The sequence below is a fragment of the Mauremys reevesii genome, linkage group 7 (assembly GCF_016161935.1).
Source record: "Mauremys reevesii isolate NIE-2019 linkage group 7, ASM1616193v1, whole genome shotgun sequence".
NCBI classification, from domain to species: Eukaryota; Metazoa; Chordata; order Testudines; family Geoemydidae; genus Mauremys; species Mauremys reevesii.
In genome coordinates this window covers 15492879-15515156 of record NC_052629.1, presented here as the reverse complement: position 1 = coordinate 15515156, position 22278 = coordinate 15492879, and the positions used below count along the sequence as shown (strand labels likewise).

The window sequence follows — 22278 nt, the reverse complement described above, 5'->3', positions numbered from 1 at the left end:
AATACCTAATTTTCTTGATCCAAAAGCCAGTGATTCAACACAGATCTGTTTTGCAAAATGTTCAAAAGATTTTCTTCCAGTTAGTGTAAAAAAAAAAAAAACCCACCACATTTTGAAACCTCAGATTATCATGAAATGCAGTTGTCATTCTCTGGCCAGCTCGAGTTGTAAAATAAAGCAGCTCCTTTCCTTCTCTTTCACCTGCACCATCCTAAACACCATTTGAACCAAATTCATCCCTAGTATTAGTGGAAATAATTCCCATTGAGTCACTGGAAATTGGACACATTTATAGCAGGATACCAAACCTGTGCATGTTACAATGTTGTCAGTTATTCTTTCCTGATCAACTTATGTATCTAACATGTCGTTGGCACTTCCATCACTACTGAATTTGGCCCTTAGATTGAAATATACACTGAATACTGAAACAGTCAAAGCAATGGCTAAAATGCCAAGTTTTTATTACTTAAAAAAACTGTCTAGGTTTGTTGGCTACAAACTTTACAGATCTAAAACTTCCTTGTCATGTTAGTTCATGTGATTATATGAATAATTTTCATTCTTCAACACGATGTATTAGACAAAAAACTAGACCAAGGAGGGAGCTGATGCTCTAGTAATTCCCAATACGTAAGCTCTTTCCTTTTGTACCTATCTCGTGTTATTGAGATTAGCCTAAAATCTAGCCTTCACCAGTTCTAAAGTGCTTTAAATTCCATATGTGAAAGGTACTGTATGTGAGGAAATAGTAATTTTTTTGAATTTACAATTATACCATCTGTTGGATGGGGGGGATTACTCAGAGCCTTGAGGACCCCTACTGTTCTTGCCCACCATTCTTAACGCTGCCATCTTTCTGGCTGATGAGGGTGTGGAGGTGGGAACAGATCAGAATCATTGCTCCTTCAGTTCTATTTGTCTTTTTGGACTGAAGCACACAGGGTAAAATGGATCATCTGTCTCTCCCATAGAAAATCTGGTCCTGTTCAGTCCTGTGGGTACATCCGTCCATCTGATTTTTCAAAAGTTATCGTAACTCATGTTAGCCCATGGGAAAGAGTCTAAAACTAAATAACTCATTGATAGGCCTCATGTTTGATGTAAACCATTTGCTTCTGTTGACTTTTTTCTGTTCCTTCTCACCCCTTCTTAGCTCGGCGTGAAAATTGCTAAAGCTGTTGCTTGTCGCAACTTTGTAAAAGCCAAGCAAGATACGGAGGCTTCCCAAGAAGCTCGAAAGAAAAAGAAGCTTGCCTGGGGGTGCGTCATTTGAGTACAATATTCAGTATTTGTGGTTTTGTTGGCACTAAATGGATTCAATAGAATCTCAGTTAAATGTTTCCTTACTTCAAATAGACTTGTGCTGATCCTTGTTTTTTTAGTTTAACCTGATTTTTTTTCCTGAATAGTGAATCAGACTAAATATATAGTTGTTACCATAACTGATAAATTATTCTAATGTTTATATTGCCTTTTCATAATTATTAGGGTACTAAAAACCAAATTCTGATTTTTTTTCATTGAGGTTAAATGTTTTCTCTTGAAAACTCCCAAATATCATTGTAGTGACACCTAACATGGTTTTGTGCTTCATTTCAGATTTGAAGCGAAGAAAAGATGGGAAACAAAAAGCAACATGGGATACATGTAGTTCTGCCTTGATCACATCTGAAAGCAAAGCTGTTTAAAATATAATTATTGGGGGTTTAATACAGTACATGCTGCCTCTTTTATGCTTGCATAACTAAATCTTGAACAACTAAGCAAGGTTGATAGTAGTTCTAAAAAAAACTAAGCAAAACCTGTTTGTTTACTTATTTCCCGTAATTCTGTTAGATTTCAATATCTTGTTTCAAATTCCTGTTTAAAATTGTAGTGGGAATAGATATTTTATTATTGCACATAGAAACTTAACATTCCACTCATGTTCTCCCAAATGGAGAAAATTCTGTACAACACATCTCAGGTCTGAAGAATTGTGGAGCCTGGTCAAGATTCCCATAAATCTGGACCCAAATATTAGGTGGTTATGACTTTTTTAATGATAAAATATTCATGTCAGTGATCCATGGGTGTGGGTAAAGGGACAGGTTCTTCGTTTAAAAAAAAAAATCAATATCTTATCAATTATACATCTGATCTACTAAGTAGTACAGATCTTATCACAGTATTGTTTTGAGGCTGCTCTTTGAACCATTTGGATACAAGATATTAGTTGATTGAGTTGAAGGTATACCATGAAATGCCTAAAGAATACCAGAATATTGACTTTTGTGACCTTACCCAATGCTCCTTTTATTTAGTTGTATTAAGTATGAAAATAATTTTAAATTAAGCTATTGTCTATACTACTAAAAGTATCTTGTCTTTGTATTATTTATTTATGTGGCTAGATGAATCGCAACAGAAAATTTTAGTCTGAGAGTTCGTGAAGTGCAATGCTTAGATTCATTGGGTGGATCTAGTATGCCCCATGTCCTGGAACCACCATCTTGAAGACCCTTCCAATTTATCCTTCCCCACTTACTTCACATGTGTTCAAGTTTCAATATCCCTATCTTGTCAATTGGACAAAATGTAGAAATATTAATCTTGAAAATATCTAAAATCTGTTATGATGTGGAGTTGATCAACTTACACTCGAATATCAAATGCAAATTTTATTCAGTGCCAGATGTTTTATAAAATAATTATTCTTTGAATGCTTATGTTGTAAGTAACAAGAATTGTTAATAATGTTTTCTCAAAATCATTCACAGTGAAAAGTAAGGACACATTCAAGATTAGCAATAACTTTTTTCCCTGAAGCCTTTGCATATATGTTTAGTCATCAAAATGCCTGAAATGAATTGGGAATGTAAACGTCAGTTGTTGTTAAACAAGATTAATATGTTTCAGGCCAAAGGTTTGGTATTAACATAATGGTGATTTACTATTTAAGAACTTCAGGCTAAAACAACTTGCCAAAGAATAGTACTTTGAAGGTTTACGGCACCAATTCTAAGACCTAAGGTTTGTAGTCTAACATGGAATAGGGCATTTTTTGGTAGCCCTCGGGATGTTGGATATATTTTTTTTTCTTCCCCCCCAGCAGAACATTGTACTTTCATAAAGATGAGAGTTTGCAATATGGTAATCCTAGAGTTAGCTGTAATTAGTTATGATGACAGAGTTAAAGACAACTGCCAAGACTATAAACCAGTGGGTAAACAGGTTTCTGAAACAGAACATCATAAAATTCAAACTGTATTTTAAATACATGTACCTTTTTTGGAAGAGCCATTGGCATGGGGAAAGGAAGCAAGTGGTATGTAGTCCTCATATTATTTACTTTATATATGCATTAAATTTACAAATACATAATGTATAGTGTGTGTATGTATCTGTATTTTTCTCACATGGAATAACATTACATTTAAGACATTTATGGCTTATGAAAATGGGAAAATGCCATAGTTGTTCCTTGGCACACCTAGAAAAATACTATATAAAGAATTTTTTTCTGAATTTCAAATGTACCAGAATTCTACAAAACTTCCTATCTGAAAATTCAGGTGGAATCATTTTTACTGTGTATAGCTTGTTTATTTTTTTAAACAGATGGTAAATAAATGTTAGGAAAAAGATGGCCTTTTTATGTGCTATACACTGAAAAAAACCAAATGATGCTAATTATCCTGTGCCCTGAAAACAGATTAATATGATACATGTTTTGGTACTTTAATAAAATTACCTCTTTTAATAACTGAAAAAGAAATGGTGTAAACTTCAGCTTAATAGTAACTGATCTAGTTAATAAATTGTTGATATATGTGCATCACACCAGAAGGAACAGTACTCTTATTTGATCTGAAAATACAATAGCCAAAAAATAAAAGGTAAGGGTTTTTTGTGTTTGAGAAATCACTGTTTTATATTCTTTTCAACAGTGCTCTCTGCATGTAATATTTTTCACTTTTAAAATAACTAATTAGTTTTATTGTAGACCATTAATAATGTAATTATTTAGGAAGTATGCAGAACATTTCCTTTAACTTACTCGTGTGATGAATTAAAAATGATCACATTTTAAGTATTTTGGTGTTCCTAAAGCCTTTGTTATTTAGTGTCTGTAAATTAGCAGAATTAAACTCTGTTCAAAAAGATGTTAAAGATTTAATTAACACAGTGAAAAAATATGAAAAGCTTAATACTGCAAGATTGTCTGTATTCAGATCTCTATCATCTTAAGCAGGTAATTGCACCTTTTTTGGGGGGTGGGGAACCTCTTAAAAGACTGGTGTGAGTCATAGGCATTTTACATTACAGACTTTTTCCAGTGTCGTTCCCAGGATATGAGAGACACAAGTCATGTGAGGTAATATCTTCTATTGGGCCAACTTCTGTTGGTGGAAGAGGCAAGCGTTTGAGCTTCACAGAGCTCTTCAAGTCTTCTGTGGAGCTTGAAAGCCTGTCTGTTCCACCAAAAGAAGTTGGTCCAATAGAAGATATTACTTCACCCACCTTGTCTCCCTCCCCCCTCCCTCCCAGTATAGCTCTGTGTTTTGGCCAAACAGGCAAAACTGCATTCTAAACTGTTGTTCATTTTCTCTTCCTCACTTTCCCAAACAAAATCTGTGTTTTGAGCAACACTTTACTGCTTATACATTTCTGAAGACTTGTTTTCAGCCTGGGGAACAGTAGCAAATATAACAGGAGGACTCTGAAGAAACACGAAGAGCAGCATTTTTATGTAGACCCTTAACCCTGCTCCTGTTAAAATGAAGTGTATGTACAAAAAATGTATGTTTTGTTTGAGGTTAGATTAGTAGAAAAAAGTATGTTCCCTATCATTTCATCAGTCACCGTAATAAAACCACCAGGACTATTGATATCCAAACATCCGAGATCCATCTGCCCTTTGACATTTTCAGAAGCCTGGGAAATCAGGTGACCATTACATGCCTATTGTGATGAACTCAAGGAGCTCAGTCTGTTTAGCTTAACAAAGAGAACGTTAAGGGGTGACTTGAAGACAGTCTTTAAGTCCCAACACGGGGAACAAATATTTAATAATGGGCTCTTCAGTTTAGCAGAGAAAGGTATAACAGAGAATTTTCCAAACTTGGTTTGCGGCTTGTCCAGAGTAAGCCCTAGGTGGGCTGCGAGATGCTTTGTTTAACTGAGTGTCCACAGGCACGGCTGCTTGCAGCTTCCAGTGGCCACGGTTTGCCATTCCCGGCCAGTGGGAGCTGCAGGAAGTGGCATGGGCCGGGCTACCGCTTCCCGCAGCTCCTATTGGCCAGGAACGGCAAACCGTGGCCACTGGGAGCTGTGAGCAGCCGTGCCTGTGGACGCTCAGTTAAATAAAGCGTCTCATGGCCCTCCAGGAGCTTACCCTGGACAAGCCATGAACAAATTTGGGAACCCTTGGTATAACATGATCCAAAGACTGGAAACTGAAGCCAGGCAAAATCAGACTGGAAATAAGGCATAATTTTTTTAATGATGAGAGTAATTAACCATTGGAACAATTTATCAGTGGTCATAGTAGATTCTCCATCACTGATCATTTTAAAATAAAGATGGGTGTTTTTTTTTCTGAATGATATACTACATGAATTTCTTCAGAGGAGGTTCTGTGTCATACAGGAGGTCAGACTCGATCACATTGGTCCCTTCTGGCCTTGGAATCTATGAAACATACCTTGTGAAGAACAAATGAGCTCTTGTTGAACCAATGTGAATTTCAAAATTGAGGGCCCTTCACTGAAAGCATCCCACCAGCAGCTCCTCAGTTTAGGAGACTATCAGCTAAGGTATTATCTATTGTAGTGATATCAGAGGGGGAAGGGAGTTGGTGTTATAGCCAGAGTCCAAGTAGTGTAAAGAGTTATAAATCCTTACCAACGCCTTTAATTGTACCCCAAGCATATTAGCCATCAGTTCAAAGGTTGGAGCACTGGTATGTTTCCTGCATGATGTGCCACAATATGTGTGATTTACAAAACACTAGTTGAACTTTTTGAGTTGTCTTCTGTAATCCCGCACAGAGCGTAGCCGGACTCCAGTGTCAAGGTTACAAAAGTATGGCTAATGGTAGTGAGGTCTGCAGCAACAATAAAAGATTCCAATCATCTGTGCACTCAGATGAAAAGAAGTAGTTGTTGCTCTGGCTGGCTGCTACCTGGACGTCTGGAAACAGCTAGGAAAAACCATGGACTGTTAAGCTTCTTAGCCACTGACCTTGTAGTAAACAGCATGAAGTGAAGAGTTCCTGACATCTGAAACACTATGCTAAGGGCTTGTCTATATAAGAAAGCTCCACTGGTTTACATTCATTTTTAATCTGCTAGTTAAATTGGTACACAAAGCTGTTTGGACATTCTTATTTCTGTCTGACTTACACCTCTTCCTAATCAGTGAGCTAAATTGTAATAAGCTGCTCTGAAACTGAAAAAGAAGTGTCCGCACAGCTGTTTGCATTAGTTTAACTATATGGGGTCATATTCACATCTTGAATTAAACTGGTGCCATTTTTGTTGTATAGACAATAATAGATAATACTTCAGGGGCAACCAAAGGAACTGGTGCTAAATACCTTGAGCCTGGCCAGCATCTAGGAAGCAAACTCTTCCTGCCTAATCAACTTACCCCAAAAAGTATTGAAGGACCCAAACCCTTGAAGCAATTTTGCACCCTTTTCCCATATCCCTAAATTGCAACAGTGACTCTAAGTCCTCTTTGACACCCTAAACAAAGGAAACATTTATTTTTTTAAAACACAGGATTTATATAAAAATATAAAATACTATATAAACATTTTTAATGAAAAAAACAAACAAACTACACAAACAGCAAAAACAGCATAGTCCCAATAGTCCTCTGGGGAAAAGCTCTCAGAGAGAGCAGCTGGAAAAAGCAAGAGCAAGAGTTTTCTGGGAGAGGTGCTACGCTCATCTTTTCTGCTTTGCACATTGCCCTCCAGCAGGAGAGCACAGCTAAGCACTATCTGATAGTCTTGTACTACTGGGCTTTTAGGACTTTTTTTGCAGAGGGAGCTGAATTTGTAGAAGTTCTTCCTTTACAGGATCACCAGTCCCAAATCCAAGTTTCACCCCACTGTGTATAATATTGAAACAGAAATGCAAAGTCAACGAAAGATTTATTATTAATTACTAAAACATGTCCTTAGTTTTAACGTCCTTTGGGAAGTGGAAAACTGGGTTTGATGATCTCTCTCTAAAAATCAAGTGGAGTCAGTTGTATTTAGTCAGAGTCGTTTGAAAAGGTGTAGCTGCATTCCCAAGTGTGACTGTCCAGCATAAACAGCAGAGATCATTTTGAAAATGGAAATACTCTTCCACAGGTAAACCAGAACAATTATTAGTGTCACAGTAAGGCCTCAGGGCACCCAGTCATGGATCATAGCCCTGTTGTGCTAATCACTGTGCAAACACATACCCAATAGCTAATCCCTACTCCAAAGATTTTACGCTGTAGGATAAGAAACCTCTCAATCATTCATCTCTTGTGGATATCTCAACCTTAAAGATGGGATCTGGTGACCCTCTACCTGTGACCCCTTTCCAACTACTTCACTCCCAATGTACCGAGATTTTGCAATTGGCTCCTCAATCACATCTCACCTTAAAAGTTTCTCATCCCCTTGGAAATGATTGTCTTCCTCCACCCATTTTCTCCCACAAAATACACCTGGCACTAGTCCAAACCCATGTATCTCATCTCCATTGTGTTCTGATGTCTAATAAGAACAAAACTTTGTCTTGTGATTCCAGTAATAGTGCAACTTCAAAGAGGGTGCATTTTATCAGCTTAAAACATCATACTAATACAGGTAGCAATATTTCAAAACACTACACTCCTGTGCTCCTAAACTCAGTTAGTGGCTGCAGAGACAGATTAAAAAAAATGCATATAGGGATGTAATAGATTTAATAGTTTCTTGCCTGCAACTATAATCTGTAACATCTTTTTCAAATTAGAAAGTGCTACTTTTTTTGGTTTGATTCTGTTGGATAAATTTCAAAGATAAATATGGTGTGTAATAAGCCTTTGCAACCTCTAATTTGTGAAGGAGTGTCTGTCCAGTTAATACTTGTTCTTTGAAGCAAAGAGTTTTGAAATAGATGAAGTCTGTACTGTAATTACTGATATCTATTTCCTATTCATGTATGGTTTTTGGCATTTGATCAGGAAATTTTAATGTATTGCTTAATCTCAGAGCATTCCTCAAATTCAAAAGTATTAACGTGATTGGAAGTGTACTGTCCTGAATGGCCAAAGCAAAACCAGAATACATTCTCACTTGAAATGACACATGTACAGGTAACTCACCGGTAAATATACTGTTTTTTCAGATACCTCTGCATCTGTTACTACTTAATAATATACTTTATACTTACATAGCACTTTATGTGCAAGATGTTCAAAGCACTCACAAACAACTAAACCTCAAACACCCATGTGAAATAGGAAGTGGCTGTCTTCATTTAACAGAGGGAGAGACTGAAAAGAGGCAAACAGAGATTAAGTGATTTACACAAGGTCAAACAGCAAGCAACCCACAGAGCCGAGAATAGCACGTATGTCTTCAAGCTCCAAGGCCTGTACTCTAACCAATAGACTATGCTACTGTTTATTTGGAAATTACATTAATTAAAAGATTTTCAAAGATACAAATGGCATTTAGGTCATGGAGAGTTAGGAGCCTAATTGCCATCTCTGGTTTTGAAAAATTATGTTTTTGCTGAAAATGCTTTAAAAACTTGGAAATTGAAAAGAAATATTCCAAGGATGACAGGAGAAAACACAAGTCCCAGTTTCCTTCCAGATGAGGCAGATGCCTGTGCCCTTTATGATGCATTGAGAAGGTCAAAATTGTTGCATGTTAACATTTTTAGCTTGTTTTTCAACTTTCAGGTTTTATTTTCCCTGTTTTCTAGAGGCTCCGTGGAACTGTGGCAGACTAGAGCTTTCCCAGAGTCCTGAATCTAACAGTGTTTCCCCTAGCTGTTTGTTCTGCCATTTGAGCTAAACAGATACTCTAACAAAAACAAGCAGCTAAATAATTAATAAAAATCCCCACCTCTGTCAGTGGCACAGGTTTTACATATATCTTCATCATGCATGTTCTCCAGTCACCTTTCTCAGAGATGTTTTTACACTTTTAACAGTGAGAAGACTCTTTGAGGAAGGCAACATCACACCAGGCTGTTGGTTTAGTTCTGTATTGACTCATCATCAGAATGTGCATTTTCCTAAGAGGGCTCCTGGCTAGGCCTGGTACTGCTTAGCTTACAAGAATGACCAGTTCTTAGGCCAATGTAACATGACTGTACACTGAAATTACCTTTTTCTTTTCTAACCATGTTCTTTTATACCACTGCAGTATGTGCATTAGAGTGTGTACTATTCTACAACTCAATGTTAACTGTAACTGCATGGATAATGTGGAAGGAGAGAAAAATTAGTGAAAATTATCAGCTTATTCATTTGATTCTTAGAAATATGAGGAATCTTCATTCTTCCTTTTTGGCAGTTTATTTGACACAACCTCTGTACACACAGCTTCTCTCCCCATGGTTGGCGTTGTGAGATATCTTTAATTCTGGAAGGTATTTACAATTAGAGTTTAACAGGCTTTTCATTTAGGGGACCTAACTGCTGACTCAGAGAGGAGGTGTGGCCATGTTTGGCCCCAGAATGTTAGTGGACCCTCACCAAGGCAAACGACTAGCTGCTAACCTCCAGTCATGTGACCACTTGAACTACTCAGCTGAACAAGGAAGATCCAGCTTTGAAGATTGTCCCCTTTTTTGCTTTGGGTCATTGCAAACAAAAGTTCTTCATTTTAAGAGCTTGAGAACATTTTTATAGTTGTTTTAGGATTTTTGTCACCGGTTGGATTATTGAGACTAACCTGAACTTTAGAAAGATTTTGGAGAAGCAGTAATCAGTTGCTAACTCAACATTCTTGATGCCTCTTGTGAACTGAAAATATTCCTGTGGTAACCAGGGCAATGAATTCACTTGAATATTGCACTTATTCCCCTCCTATACAACTAAATAAATTACCTTTTTCACAATGATATTCCAAGTGAGTTACCAACTCCAGAAGGGAACTAACAAACAATGGCCTCAAATCAAGTAAAGAAAAGAGTGAAGTCATGTGAGTGACTTGCATGGAGCCAAGACAGATGAACATCAACATCAAGGGCCAGCTCCTAAACCAGGTTTCTATGTTTAAGGGCCTTGGGGGCCAGTTAGCAGCAAATGGAGAAATCAACAGAGAAATGCAAGCAAGGCTGCTGAGTGGGGGAAGTCTGGCACAAGGCAGGTGCAGTGGTTTATGGTAAACAGATGTCCAGATTACTTAAGAGACAACTATACCAAACCATGTGAAGACCACTTCTGTTCAGGTCGGAGACGTGGGCAACCAAAGAGAAGCAACTGAGAAGAGTTGAAGCTGTTGAAATGAGATGTTTAGGGCAGTGAGGGGATGATTTTGCTAGACCACATGTGGAATGATGTAATCAAGAGTAAGAAAAAGGTCTGTGGTATCAGAAGTTGCAAGAGAGGAGACCAAGATGGTATGGTCATGTTCAACAGATTGATGAAGGGGATTCTGTTAGGGGGGCATTTGAGATTAGAGTTTGCAGGCAAAGAACAAGAGTACAGCCAAGAAAATGATGGATAGACGGCAAATGTGAGGATGGAGTGGGGGTAGGGATATGGAACAAGTGTTATACCACCATGCCTAGAAAAGACTGATCAAGTGATCCAATCCAACCTAGCTGGTAAAAGGGGAAGAAGAAGTTATCAGTATGATGGGTTGGACCCCCCCTTTTGGGGAGCCACCAGATGTGCTCGGGTCCCACTCAGCCTGCCTGTCCTACCAGCCTGGGTTTCCCTTACTCTTTGCTGCTGTGACATGCTCTCAAGCCCCTTTCCAGCACACCCACAGGTAGGGACACACTTAGCTGTAGAATCTCACAGTCTGCTATCAGCTCTCTGTGGGAGGATTCAGCTAGGGGAATGCCCAGCATTCCTGTACACACACCCTCTGGAGTGTAAACCCAAAATTATAATGTCTTGTACAATATAGAGATCTATATAGCATAAGCTCATAAAAAATCACCCCTTCCCTCAGTGTGGAGGATGCTATGCACAGCTTTGTCCCTTCTTCCCCAGTTATGAATTGAACAAACAGGGTTTTGGAATAAACAAAAAATAAGTTTAACAACTACAAAAAGTAAATTTTAAGTGTTTATAAGGGATAGCAAACAGAACCAAGCAGACTACTGAGCGAATAAAACAAAACACACAAAAGAAGCTTAATATACCAAAGAAACAGGTTACAAATAGTAATTTTTCACCATAAATGCTGTTTTAGGCAGGCTGCAGAGTTTCTGCAGCTCAGCATTCCTGTTATTTCTCTTCACAGGCTAGACCCTTGCCTCAGCCTGGACTCAACTCTTGCCTTTCCCCAGCTTAAATCCTTTGTTTCTTTAGGTGTTTTCAACAGTCTTCCTTCTTGGGCGGGGAGGTAGTGGAGAAGAGCCAAGATTAACTCAGTTCCCAGCCTTAAATAGAATTTACATAAGGCTGGAATCCTTTTTTTCCAGTGGAAAAATACCAGCAGTGTCCAACGTGGTACTCCATACCAAGTGACATCATCACATGATCTTGCAGGGTTAAAGCAATCCTGAGACAAGGTTTATTTGTAACATCCACAGGAAGGAACTCAGGAAGATGAGAGATCAGCATCTCCAAAGAACCATTGTCTTTCCTAATGGCCCATCCAGGCTGATTGCATACTGCCTAGTGGGCATTTCACAGGTGTAACCATAGTTGTAGTTGTTACATAGTCAATAGTCCTAATTTCAGATACAGAAATGATACATGTATACAAATAGGATAATCATTTTCAGTAAAAGATAACCTTTCCAGTGATGCTTTACATGACCAATCTTGCCTAAAACACATCTTAGTTATGCCATATTCATATCATAACAATATTTCTATGATGAATATGGGGTGTAGCGTCACAATCAGCTCCTGAAGCTTCTCTTTCTGTAATAGAACAAGTTTCCAAGAAAACCTTGAAATAAGTAGGTATAATATGCTATATACAACTGTGAATATCCACAGAAAATTGGAATATCGGCATATTGAATTATTCAGGTTTTTAATTACCATCAAATAATTTAGCATGGTGCTTTCATTTTCCCCAGAGTTAATGACAGAATGTTGAGAAGCAGCTTGTTAGCAAGTGTTGTCTGTGTTATGTGCTGGGGGAGCACACAAGTGGAAAACAGGCATTCCCAATATGAATACTCTATTTTCTTCATAAAATGTCCTCTGCACTTACCATGGCAATGCCAGGGACGCTTCTTGCCAAAATATAGACATGACATCACTGAATGCTTTTTTTGTTAAGGAAAAAAATACAACTTCTGCTTCTTTGCTTTTTTACTATGATTTTTAAGTGTGTTTATTTTGATAAATTTCATTTGTAAGTAAGCTTTGCTTATTTAGGTCACTGTTCGATTTTTTTTAAAGGGCAGCTGCATACGGCTAAAAAAAATTTCTAAATCCCATTATACTGCTATGTTCTTCTCCTGTATTATGCGTGGGATTTTCAAAAAAGCTCAGTATTGGTCTGACTCTGCTCCCATGGAAGTCAACTTCCACTGACTTTAGTAGGAGCAGGGTGACGCTAATGCTGGACACTTTTGAAAATCCTACCCTACATTACCAGCATTGCAGATCACTAACTAATGATGGATAAACACACAAATATTTTTTAAAAAAATTTCTTTTTCTCTTTGACACATTAGGCGATGCTACAATCCAGGATTCTGATGCCTGAATACATCACCATGAAAGTGACTGTGATGCTGATGTGAAATCACTAAGTGCCAGATTTTTCTGCCTGTACTCATGTTGAGTATTCCCTTACTTCTGAGTAGTCCCATTGGAATTGGCAAGGATGACAGAATCTGGCCTTAAAAGAATAAAGCAGGAGACAAGGGCCCAGATTTTTAAAGGTATTTGGGCATTAGTCTACTCAGCATTGCAAAGCTTAAGGGTATGTCTGCACTGCATAGTAAACCTGGGTCCATGTGACCCACACCTGCAGACCTGTTCTTTCCAAGCTTGTACTTGAGCATCCACGCTGCATTGCTACATGAGCCTGAGATGTGTGTTAGCATGTCCATACTGTGGTACACAGATATGAGTCAGATTCTGTGATTGCTGTGTGTGTATCCCAAGATTCTTAACATCCTTGCTAGCTGTAGCCACTCTAGGGCTTGGTTCATGATGTATTGTGGGAGAACTTGTCTGCGGCACTTGACTGGAAATGCTCTTAAACTGCCAACACATCAAGTTGAGCTGTTTTTTGTTTTTTTTTGATGTACCTGCTCTCTGCAACTGGTGGAAGACCTGTTTTCGCTTTCACTGCTGTTTCAGGCATCAGGTAGTGCACTGGTGAGACATTGGTGGATATTTTGGAGACGGGGGGGGAGGGGTACACCCATGGCATCTGTGACCCAGTTGGTGCAGCTCATGCCTGTTGCCATCACTGCAGTTTCCCCATAGGCAGACTGGCACTTCTGGAACAGGGCCAAAAGTGCATGCAAAAAGAATTTTGCATGAAGAAGCAGACATTCCTGGAGCTTGCCTACAGTGACAGGACATATGCATGAGGGAGGCCATGCCACTCCAGAAGTGGGTCACTATAGCCACCTGGAAGCTGGCTACCCAAGACTGTTTTACAGGTCTGTGGCAAACCAGTATAGTCTTGGTAAGTCAACTGTAGGGGTTGTGGAGGGTTTTGAAGCAATCGGAACTGTGATTACTCAAAGGTGGTTGGCATAAAAAATGTTCCTGAAATAATTGCTGTCTTGGAGACACTGTTCTTCAGGTCTTGCATTATTCTCTCCATGTGTTATTGGATCCTGCATGCCCTGTTCTGTCATGACACTTGTACCCTGATTTCAGAGAGCCTGGCAAAAGAAGGGGGGAGGGATAGCTCCATGGTTTGAGCATTGGCCTGCTAAACCCCAGGTTGATCTGAGGCAAAAATGTCAAGATGGGTATAGCTCCATATTAAATTAATTAAAGTTCAGATACACAGTCAGGAGCTCTAAGATGGTGGTGGAATACACATTTAGCAGGTTGAAGTCCAGATGGCACAGCCTTTGGAACTGTTTGGATGCCCACATTGCCAATGCCATCCATTTTGCCTTGTGCACTGCACAATGTCTGCAAGGCGAAATCAGGGCTGCCTCATGCACCCATAGAATGGATTTGCAGGGTGATGTGGATGTGGGGGAATGACATAATACAGTTATGTTGCATTTAAATTATCCCACACTTATCAAGCAATTTCTGGGGCTAATGCAGTTTAGGAATTTTATGAAAACTATTCATGTACCTCCACAGCCAACCTCAGAATTGTCCAATGGCTGCATAGGCCTCAGGACATGGTAGCATGCAGGGGCCTCAGCATGTGGAGCAGGAGCCTGCAGCCTGGTGGTCATGAGAGTGAGAGAAAAGCTCCTTCTGCTGTGCTTCCTCCACCTCCAGTCATGATCCAGGAACTGTGTGGCCATTCTGTCCTCATGCTGAGCAGCTTCGTTCTCCCTCTACAACCTCCTCTCCTCTCTCTCTCTCCTTGGTAATCAAGCTGTTCATCAGCCTTGGCTGATATCCCGCATCATTTTGTCCCTGACTCTCGTCATTCTCACACATTAGTTGACAGTCCACTCCCCTGGGTTCCTAGTCTGTGCCCAACACAAGTGGGAGGGCCTGCTAAGAAAAATGAAAGAGCACATAATTGTCTGACCATCAGGAAAAAAGAGATTTCTGCCCTTTTCGGGGGGGGGGGGGGGGGGATGTCACTTCAGGGTCACAGGGTGATACTTTTTATCACTTGTTTTTATTTTATTTATACTTTATTCATGGCTGGTTCAGAAGCTCCAGCAAGCCATCTTTCAAGGCAAAGACATTATGGTAGAACATTTCAGAATGAGTGACAGGGGATGGATCACTTGATTACCTGTTCTGTTCATTCCCTCTGGGGCACCTGGTACTGGCTACTGTCAGAAGACAGGATACTGGGCTAGATGGACCTTTGGTCTGGCCCAGTAAGGCCAGTCTTATGTTCTTATGATTAACATACCAAAATAAATTCAAATCAAATATAAATCTCAACAATTTATTTCCCATGTGGGGGGGGGGATTCTTATGAAGGGTCCTGTAAAGGTGAGAACTTCTATTCCAGGCTAGCAGATAAGTGCCAGCCATCTATGCAAACCAGATATTTCAGTGGCTGGTGAGAGACCAACAAATCTTCAAATAGAGTGGGCTTGTGAGCAACAGAGGTGATCATAATAAATATGTCCTGCCCTGGAATTTAATCCATCATCTAGAGTTCCTACTCCATGAGAAGTTCACACACATCACCAGCCAGGAAAGGGCGAAATTTCATGGCCAAATCAATAAGATGCTGATATAGGATGGAGACACATTACAGCCCCCTTACAACCACTCTGCATTCCTGCACAGATCAGACAGGCAGGTCACGCCCAATTACACCCGCCACTACCATTTAGACTGATAATACGGGAAGCCCTGGTCTAAATACATCTATTGCTCCCATTTGGATTTACAACACAGGCATCCCAGGACACTTCAGTGGTGCTGCGAAGTGTCTATTTTAAATCCGATCTGGTGAGGTGCAGGTAGTTGGCCTGACATAGCTAAATGCAACAAAGACAACTCTGGTTTGCAAGCATAACTTGGGAATTAGCAGTAGTGGAGTAGGCAAGAAATATATGGGGTTTTAATAAAAATATTATTTTGAAATGTCTGGCTTCTGAATCCAAAACTTGACTAACCTTAATGTAATTGGTGATGAGTGAAGTTATGAAGGTCTCTTCTCCACCACCACAATTCAGACGTGTGTTTGTTCTTTATAGCCTCCCTACTTTTCTTGAAAATTTCTGATTCTCAGCCCACACAAATCAATGAAAGTTAGAAGCCTAAATTGCTTTGAGGATCTGGGCCTTAGTTCATAAAATGTTCCAGGAATATTGGCTTATGTACTTCCAGTATATCCAGTATAGATATTTGGAGTTTTGAACTCAGAGTTACAATAGAATATTGTAAAGCATCTATGCTGTAGATCTGATTTCTGTGGTGGGAGGAAAATAGAATACTAAAAATTGGGAAAAATCAGAAAAGGAATCAAGACCAGAAAAAGCCAGAAGGAGAGAGACAGAGCCAGAAGAAAGCAGAGGCTCAGCTGATGGAAAATGTTCTAGCTCCTTTGATGGCAATGGAGCCATGAGAATTTTCCCCAGCTGAATATCTGTCCTAGAGTCTCTGTAAATATATTGGGACAGTTTTATATGAATTCAAAAAATTATTTACACATCTTTAAAATTATTTGCAAACTTTGTTTAGATACATGGAGGTGCCTAACAATACGCTCCAATGTCAGATATCCATTGTCTATATTTCAGCACTTGAACCATGTAAATTCAACATGACTAATGTTGCAACAACAAAAAGGCCTTCCTAGGGCCTATTCTGCCTTGATTTGCATAAATATATCATAGCTGGCATGTCCCTTTCATTATCAGTGGAACCTAGAGTTCTTGGAATCCTAAATGTCTTTTAAAAATAGCTCCTATTGGTATGGAATGTGGAAAATAATGTTACAGTATAATCTGTACTCTGCTTGCCTGATCTCCTCTACTGTAGATAGCACACCCTCTGCCAGTACAAACACAAAGAAGCATGACCAAAGTGTCTGTTCCTAGGACTGTGTGTAACTTCATTCCTGTTGCCTTTTAGTATAATGCACTCCTATAGCATCTTTCACTTGAAGGTCTCATATTCAGGAAGTAAGCGTCTCAAGTCTTCAAGAATTAGAGTTTCTTCCCCATTAAAGCACAGAATAGTTAAATGACTTTCCCAAGGTCACATAGGATGTGTCTAGCAGAGCCAAGAATAGAACCCAGATCTTCTGACTGTTAGTGCTTTGTTCTAGCTATTGTCATTTTCATATACTGAGCACCTGGTAGCAACCTTTATCAGGTAAAAACGATTTTCATTACAAGCCTCAATTTTCATAACCTTTAAGGTTGCCACTTTTCCAGGTTTTATCTCTGTCCCAGGGTGAATATTTTTATCCAACAAATTATTGCTGTAAATAAAAAGTTAAGTAATTACCATTATGGCCTCTGTCGGGATGAACTGCTGAACAATCAGAAGGTTGTTAACCATATGCTGATGATTTGTTAGTGCAATATGCCATAGGGTATGCTGGCCTCTCAGAAGACTTTCAGTGTGCTGAGTCGGACAAAAAGCTTCCTAAAAGAAGCCATTCTATTACACCTGGTACATCACATGTGAAAACTCCCATCAGCATCTAAAATACTTGCATTGCAGATGTAAATGCACTACTCCATTTCCACAGTGTAACCCATCATTTAAAGATTTAATTCCACCTTGATTTATTCTAGGAAAATATGGATTATAGGTGACTGCATGACACTTCAATCATATAGACTCCTTTATGATCATAACACCCATCTAATAATAGACTAACCGCATATATATCCCCTGGGTTAAGTTGGTGTGACTCCATTGAAATGAATGGTCTGTTAACTTCAGTGGAGTTGCACATGTTTATCATAGGGAAAGGATTTGGTCCACTTTGTAGTACACTCTGAAATTCCTAAAGATAGGGGACACTTACACACCCCTTGCCTGTACTGTGCCTTGCTGAAATCAGAGTCTTTAGTCCTTCATTTGCAAAATCAATACAAGCACTTAAAATTAAAGAAAAATAAAACAAAGTAATTAATCCTGTTTGAATGTTCAAACATTCTGTTACTGAGAGATTTTTCTCCCTCTAGACTATGGACTTCCTCTGTGTATGATCCAAGAAGGTTAGAAAAAGTCCTTTTGGGGGAATACAATTTTCAAGTACCATGATTGTGCTACAATACTTGTTCTACCTGAATCTTTTTAGATAACAGGCATCATGCTGTATTTGGTTCATTTATCTCTGATCGAAGAGCAGGAGAACACAGAAATGGCACTCAAGAAACATATTACATACACAGTTTGTGATAGTAAGATCAAGGAAGACTTGTGAAGAGCAGAATTTTCTTCATCTAGAAATTCAGCTGTGTTAACAATAAAATCCACCTTCACAAAAGGAAAAAGAACAATCAGAAAAAAGAAATACCTCTTATGTATACGGAGAGAAAGAAAGGTCTTGTGGTTAAGATATGGATTGGGACTCAGAAGATCAGGGTTCCATGCTCAGCTCTGTCACAGATTCCCTGTATGACCTCAGAAAAGGCACTTAGAGTGGGATTTCTAATGGTAACTAGGCACCTAAAGATGCAGATAAGTGCCTATTGGGATTTTCAAAAGCCCCTAGAGATGAAATTCACAAGTGGGACTTAGACACCTGAGTTCAACATTTAGGCACCATTGACATTCACAAAACCATTGCTCGGCTGCAGGTGCCTACATTTTCACCATTAAACACCCATACATTTTAGTGACTGGGAGTGCACACAGCCACCTTGATCCTGATACTGCCCAGCTGTTCAACACCTAAGTCACGTCTAAACTCCAGTGAGATTCACAAGTTAGGTGTTCCCCTGCCTACCTTGCTGGCAGGTGTGCTCTGAGCAGGCCTAACCCCACACAAATGGTGGTGATGGTACTTCCGTACAGGCTTCAACCGAGCGGTTTGAGTATTCACCCAGGACGTGGGAGGCTTGAGTTTAATTCTCCACTCTGCCTACTGTACGATTGGGAGCTTGGGTCTCCCGCCTCTCAGGAGAATGCCCTAAACACTGGACTATGAGTATTTTGGGGCAGGTCTCTCCTGTTGAAGCTGTTCCTCTTACGTATTCATTGCGTGTGAGTGTGAAAATGACTCTGTAGTCCAGGGATCAGGGCACTCACCTAGGAGACTCAGCTTCTGGTCCCCCTGTGCTAATTAATATTTAATTAGTTATTCACAATGGAAGAGCCTCAATAGTAGAGATTGAGATAACCCTTCACCCTAGAATATCTCCTCAGCCAGCCATTAAGGCACTCCCCTGTGTGGTGGGAGACTCCAGTCCCTTCTCCACATCAGGTAGAAGGGGGATTTGAACCTGGATCTCTCATATCCTGGCTGAATGCTCTAACCACTGGGCTAAATTTTGTAAGGGGGAATGTTGTTTCCTCAGATTTTCTGGAGAAAGTGTTGGCCTGGCTTAGGAAACTAACTTCAGGAGAGGGTACATGGCTGTGAAGCCTGAGTGGACAGCAACATGTCTGTCTGGCCTAGACTTATGCACCTAGTTCCTTTTGAAGGGCAGAGCTTAAGCCACAATGCTCTTCTCTGCATTTCCTAGTGGCTAGCTTAGGTAGTTCCATGCTCAGCAAGCTGGCTTTTGTGAAGCCTTTTCCTCAGGCCTCTAACCACGCCCAGGCATTGCATAGGGAGCCTAGACACCTAACTCAGGGTTGTGAATCTCATCCTAGGTATTTAACTCCCATTGATTTCAGTAGGAGTTAGGCACTTAGATACTTCTGAAAATACTACTAGGGGCCTCTCTGCATATTTAGCTACCTAAATAGCTTTAAAATCTGACCCTAGCTCTTTCTAATCCCTCTCTCTCCTTTGGATGCCTTATTATAGGGGCATTTTCCCACAATGCCTTTCTGAGACTTGCCCTTTAAATCTCCCAGAACCAAACTACTACAGCCCTAAAGTGGCCATTTTGCAGCTGACTGCTGTTTGCTATATCTCTATTCTTTTAGTTGGTAAGTAGGTTTAACTCTGTTTTTTCCATCTCAAATGGTGGGTTACTACTCATTTTAGACTAGCATTTTGTAAACATCAAAGGAGGGCATAAGGCTAAAAGGGCAGATGCAGCTTGTGATGGATTATACCATGAACTTAAGAGACAGTCTATGGTAAAGACAAATTGGTTCAGTTTCTGAAAGCTAACAGAGGAAAAGGACAGAGTCAATCTTTGTTATGAAGAAAGGCAAAGACAGAGGGGCACTAAACACTCTGAATTCTTTCTTTTTTTTTAGGAAGAGATTTAACAGTGGTAACAAATGTAAATAAGTCCTAAATCTCCAACTTTTTATTTTATTTTGAAATTAACATGAATAAAAACATTGGCTTCTCCCATTTAAGTAAGAATAAAAGAACTTTTTCCTGAGATGTAGCCATGTAGGAGACATCATTGAAGAGGACTGGAGTAAGGCGATGGAAGAATATTAAACATTAGCCTTTTCAGGCATACTTCCAAGATACAGTATGTTCTGGTTTTCAGTTTTGCACTGGTATTGAGACAAGTAAGCTGCCAGATATGTAGATACTCACTGGAGATAGCTGGAATACAGATTAACATTAGAAAAATCTGGTTTTACCTGACCTTTTATACATTTTTTGTGTTTTTACAGTAATAGGAACTGACAAATCTAGGACCTGGACCAAAGCCCATTGACCTCAAAGTAAAGGTCCCTACTGACTTCTGTGGGCTTTGGATATGAGGCTTTTAGATATTAACTACATAGTATTCGTAAACCACAGCTATAATAGATAGAAATAAATGCCAGCAAATATTTTTACTACCTACAACATGCCATACTATAACAGAACTATTTTAGGTATGCTGCATAGTGCAAACTGCAAATAATTATATAGTAGATGAAGGTTTTAAAGTGTAATCCTTTAAGTACAGCTTTTTCTAGCTATTCCTTCTGAGCTTGGGAGACAACTTTGTCTAAAAAAGATTACTGACAATGTGTAGTTACACTGCCTGGTAAGCATGAAAATGAAATTATTTTATGCACATAAAGATCTACATTTAAGTCGTTTAATGTAAGAGAATAAAGCGTCGGGGGCAAAGGTGTCTAAAGCTAAGAGTAAGCAATACTCTAGGTGTTCACCAGTTTAAGAAGGCAGTAAAACAGGAAGAACGCTAAGCAGCTGTCCTTTTTACTGACCCATTTTCCATTATGATGAAGTGAGAAGAACTAGAATTGCTGATCTGCTTGGGAGGTACTAGAAGCCCCCTTGGTAATATTCCTCACCCAAGCTGAAGGAAGACTTGGGATGCCAGAAATGCCCGTTATTCCCAAGCCTCATAAAAATACTTCAGAGAAGCAATATCAGGGCCTGTGAAATACACAAATGGCACCATTTCCCAGGTATTTTCTAAAAATACCTGCTTACATCCTTCCCACCTTTCAAACTAGAGGAACTAAGAACAAAGGTTTTCTGCAAAAATACTGTCTAGTTCATAGATGTGCTGCAAAATATTAAGGCTGGTTTTGCTAGTTGTTAAAGCACATGGCTAAGCATCAGGATACTTGGGTTCTATTTGCAGCTCTACTGTAGATTCATGGGGACAAATCTCTTATTACTGAAGCTGTATTTCTGTTGCTGATCCCACCCAGTTCTCCAGTATCTGCCACAGAACAAATCTACAGGACAACATTCTCTTATCCACACTTCACTTAGAATTGCCAGGACCAAGCAGATCTGGCTTGAGAGAAAGATAATGCCTGGAAAGGAATATTTTCAAGGATGGATATAGGAGGAGAGGGGTTTAGGCCAGACCTATGAAATTATAATCCCTTTGTGGAGAGGATGGGTAGGGGAACAATTCAGGTTTATCAGTCCCACCCTTAGCTGGAAGTTTTTCTTTTAGAGGACTGAAGTGTCATAGTAGTAAATACTTGACGTCGATGTCTGGGACAATTGTTCAGTAGATTCTGATGAGTGGGTGGACATATAAGCCTAAACTCTGCTTAAAACATTGCCTTGCTCACAGTACTGAAATTAGAAATGAAAATATTGGCCTACCACACCCCTAAAATTATTGCTATATCCCCAAAAGTGCTAGCATCCTTCATCTGTTTTCTCAATACTCCATCCCCCAGCATTTATTTCTGACCAGCAGCTGTGAGAAGAGGAAATATGGCATGACCACCTCTGGCCCACCAACTTGAGTATGGTTTGGATACTGTAATTCTGTTACAGCCGTGCATGCTATCTGAATTAATTTGTCATATTCTACAAACTGGAATTCATCAGCGCTTATTCACTGGCCTTTTAATTCCTGTTAATTATTATTTTAAGATATGAGTACTTTCCCCAGTTTGTCTTTGTTTAGAAGTGAATATTCAACACGGTAGCTAGGAAATCATGCATTCTCATGTGCTTTT

General features: G+C 39.4%; 1 protein-coding gene and 1 long non-coding RNA gene across 11 annotated transcripts in view; one reads left to right on the top strand and one right to left on the bottom strand.

Annotated features, from left to right (window-relative positions):
* The window catches only part of FAM204A (family with sequence similarity 204 member A), a 36625-nt gene extending 33259 nt beyond the window's left edge, over positions 1-3366 (top strand). For all 8 annotated transcript variants that reach the window (XM_039481300.1, XM_039481302.1, XM_039481298.1 and 5 more), the window contains exons 7-8: positions 1157-1263; positions 1603-3366. In XM_039481300.1, the coding sequence (XP_039337234.1) occupies positions 1157-1263; positions 1603-1654 (159 nt within the window). In that variant the 3' untranslated portion in view covers positions 1655-3366. The remainder of the gene's footprint in view (positions 1-1156; positions 1264-1602) is intronic.
* The window catches only part of LOC120368776, a 38992-nt gene extending 20636 nt beyond the window's left edge, over positions 1-18356 (bottom strand). Inside the window, exons 1-3 of one of the 3 annotated variants that reach the window (XR_005582777.1) lie at positions 18275-18341; positions 11382-11882; positions 8409-8511 (exon numbers count right to left, since the gene is read on the bottom strand). This is a non-coding gene — a long non-coding RNA (uncharacterized LOC120368776). Of the gene's footprint in view, positions 1-8408; positions 8512-11381; positions 11883-18274 lie in introns of all 3 variants that reach the window. The other 2 variants (XR_005582779.1, XR_005582778.1) reach the window with 2 other exon arrangements.
* Positions 18357-22278: the final 3922 nt, after the last annotated feature.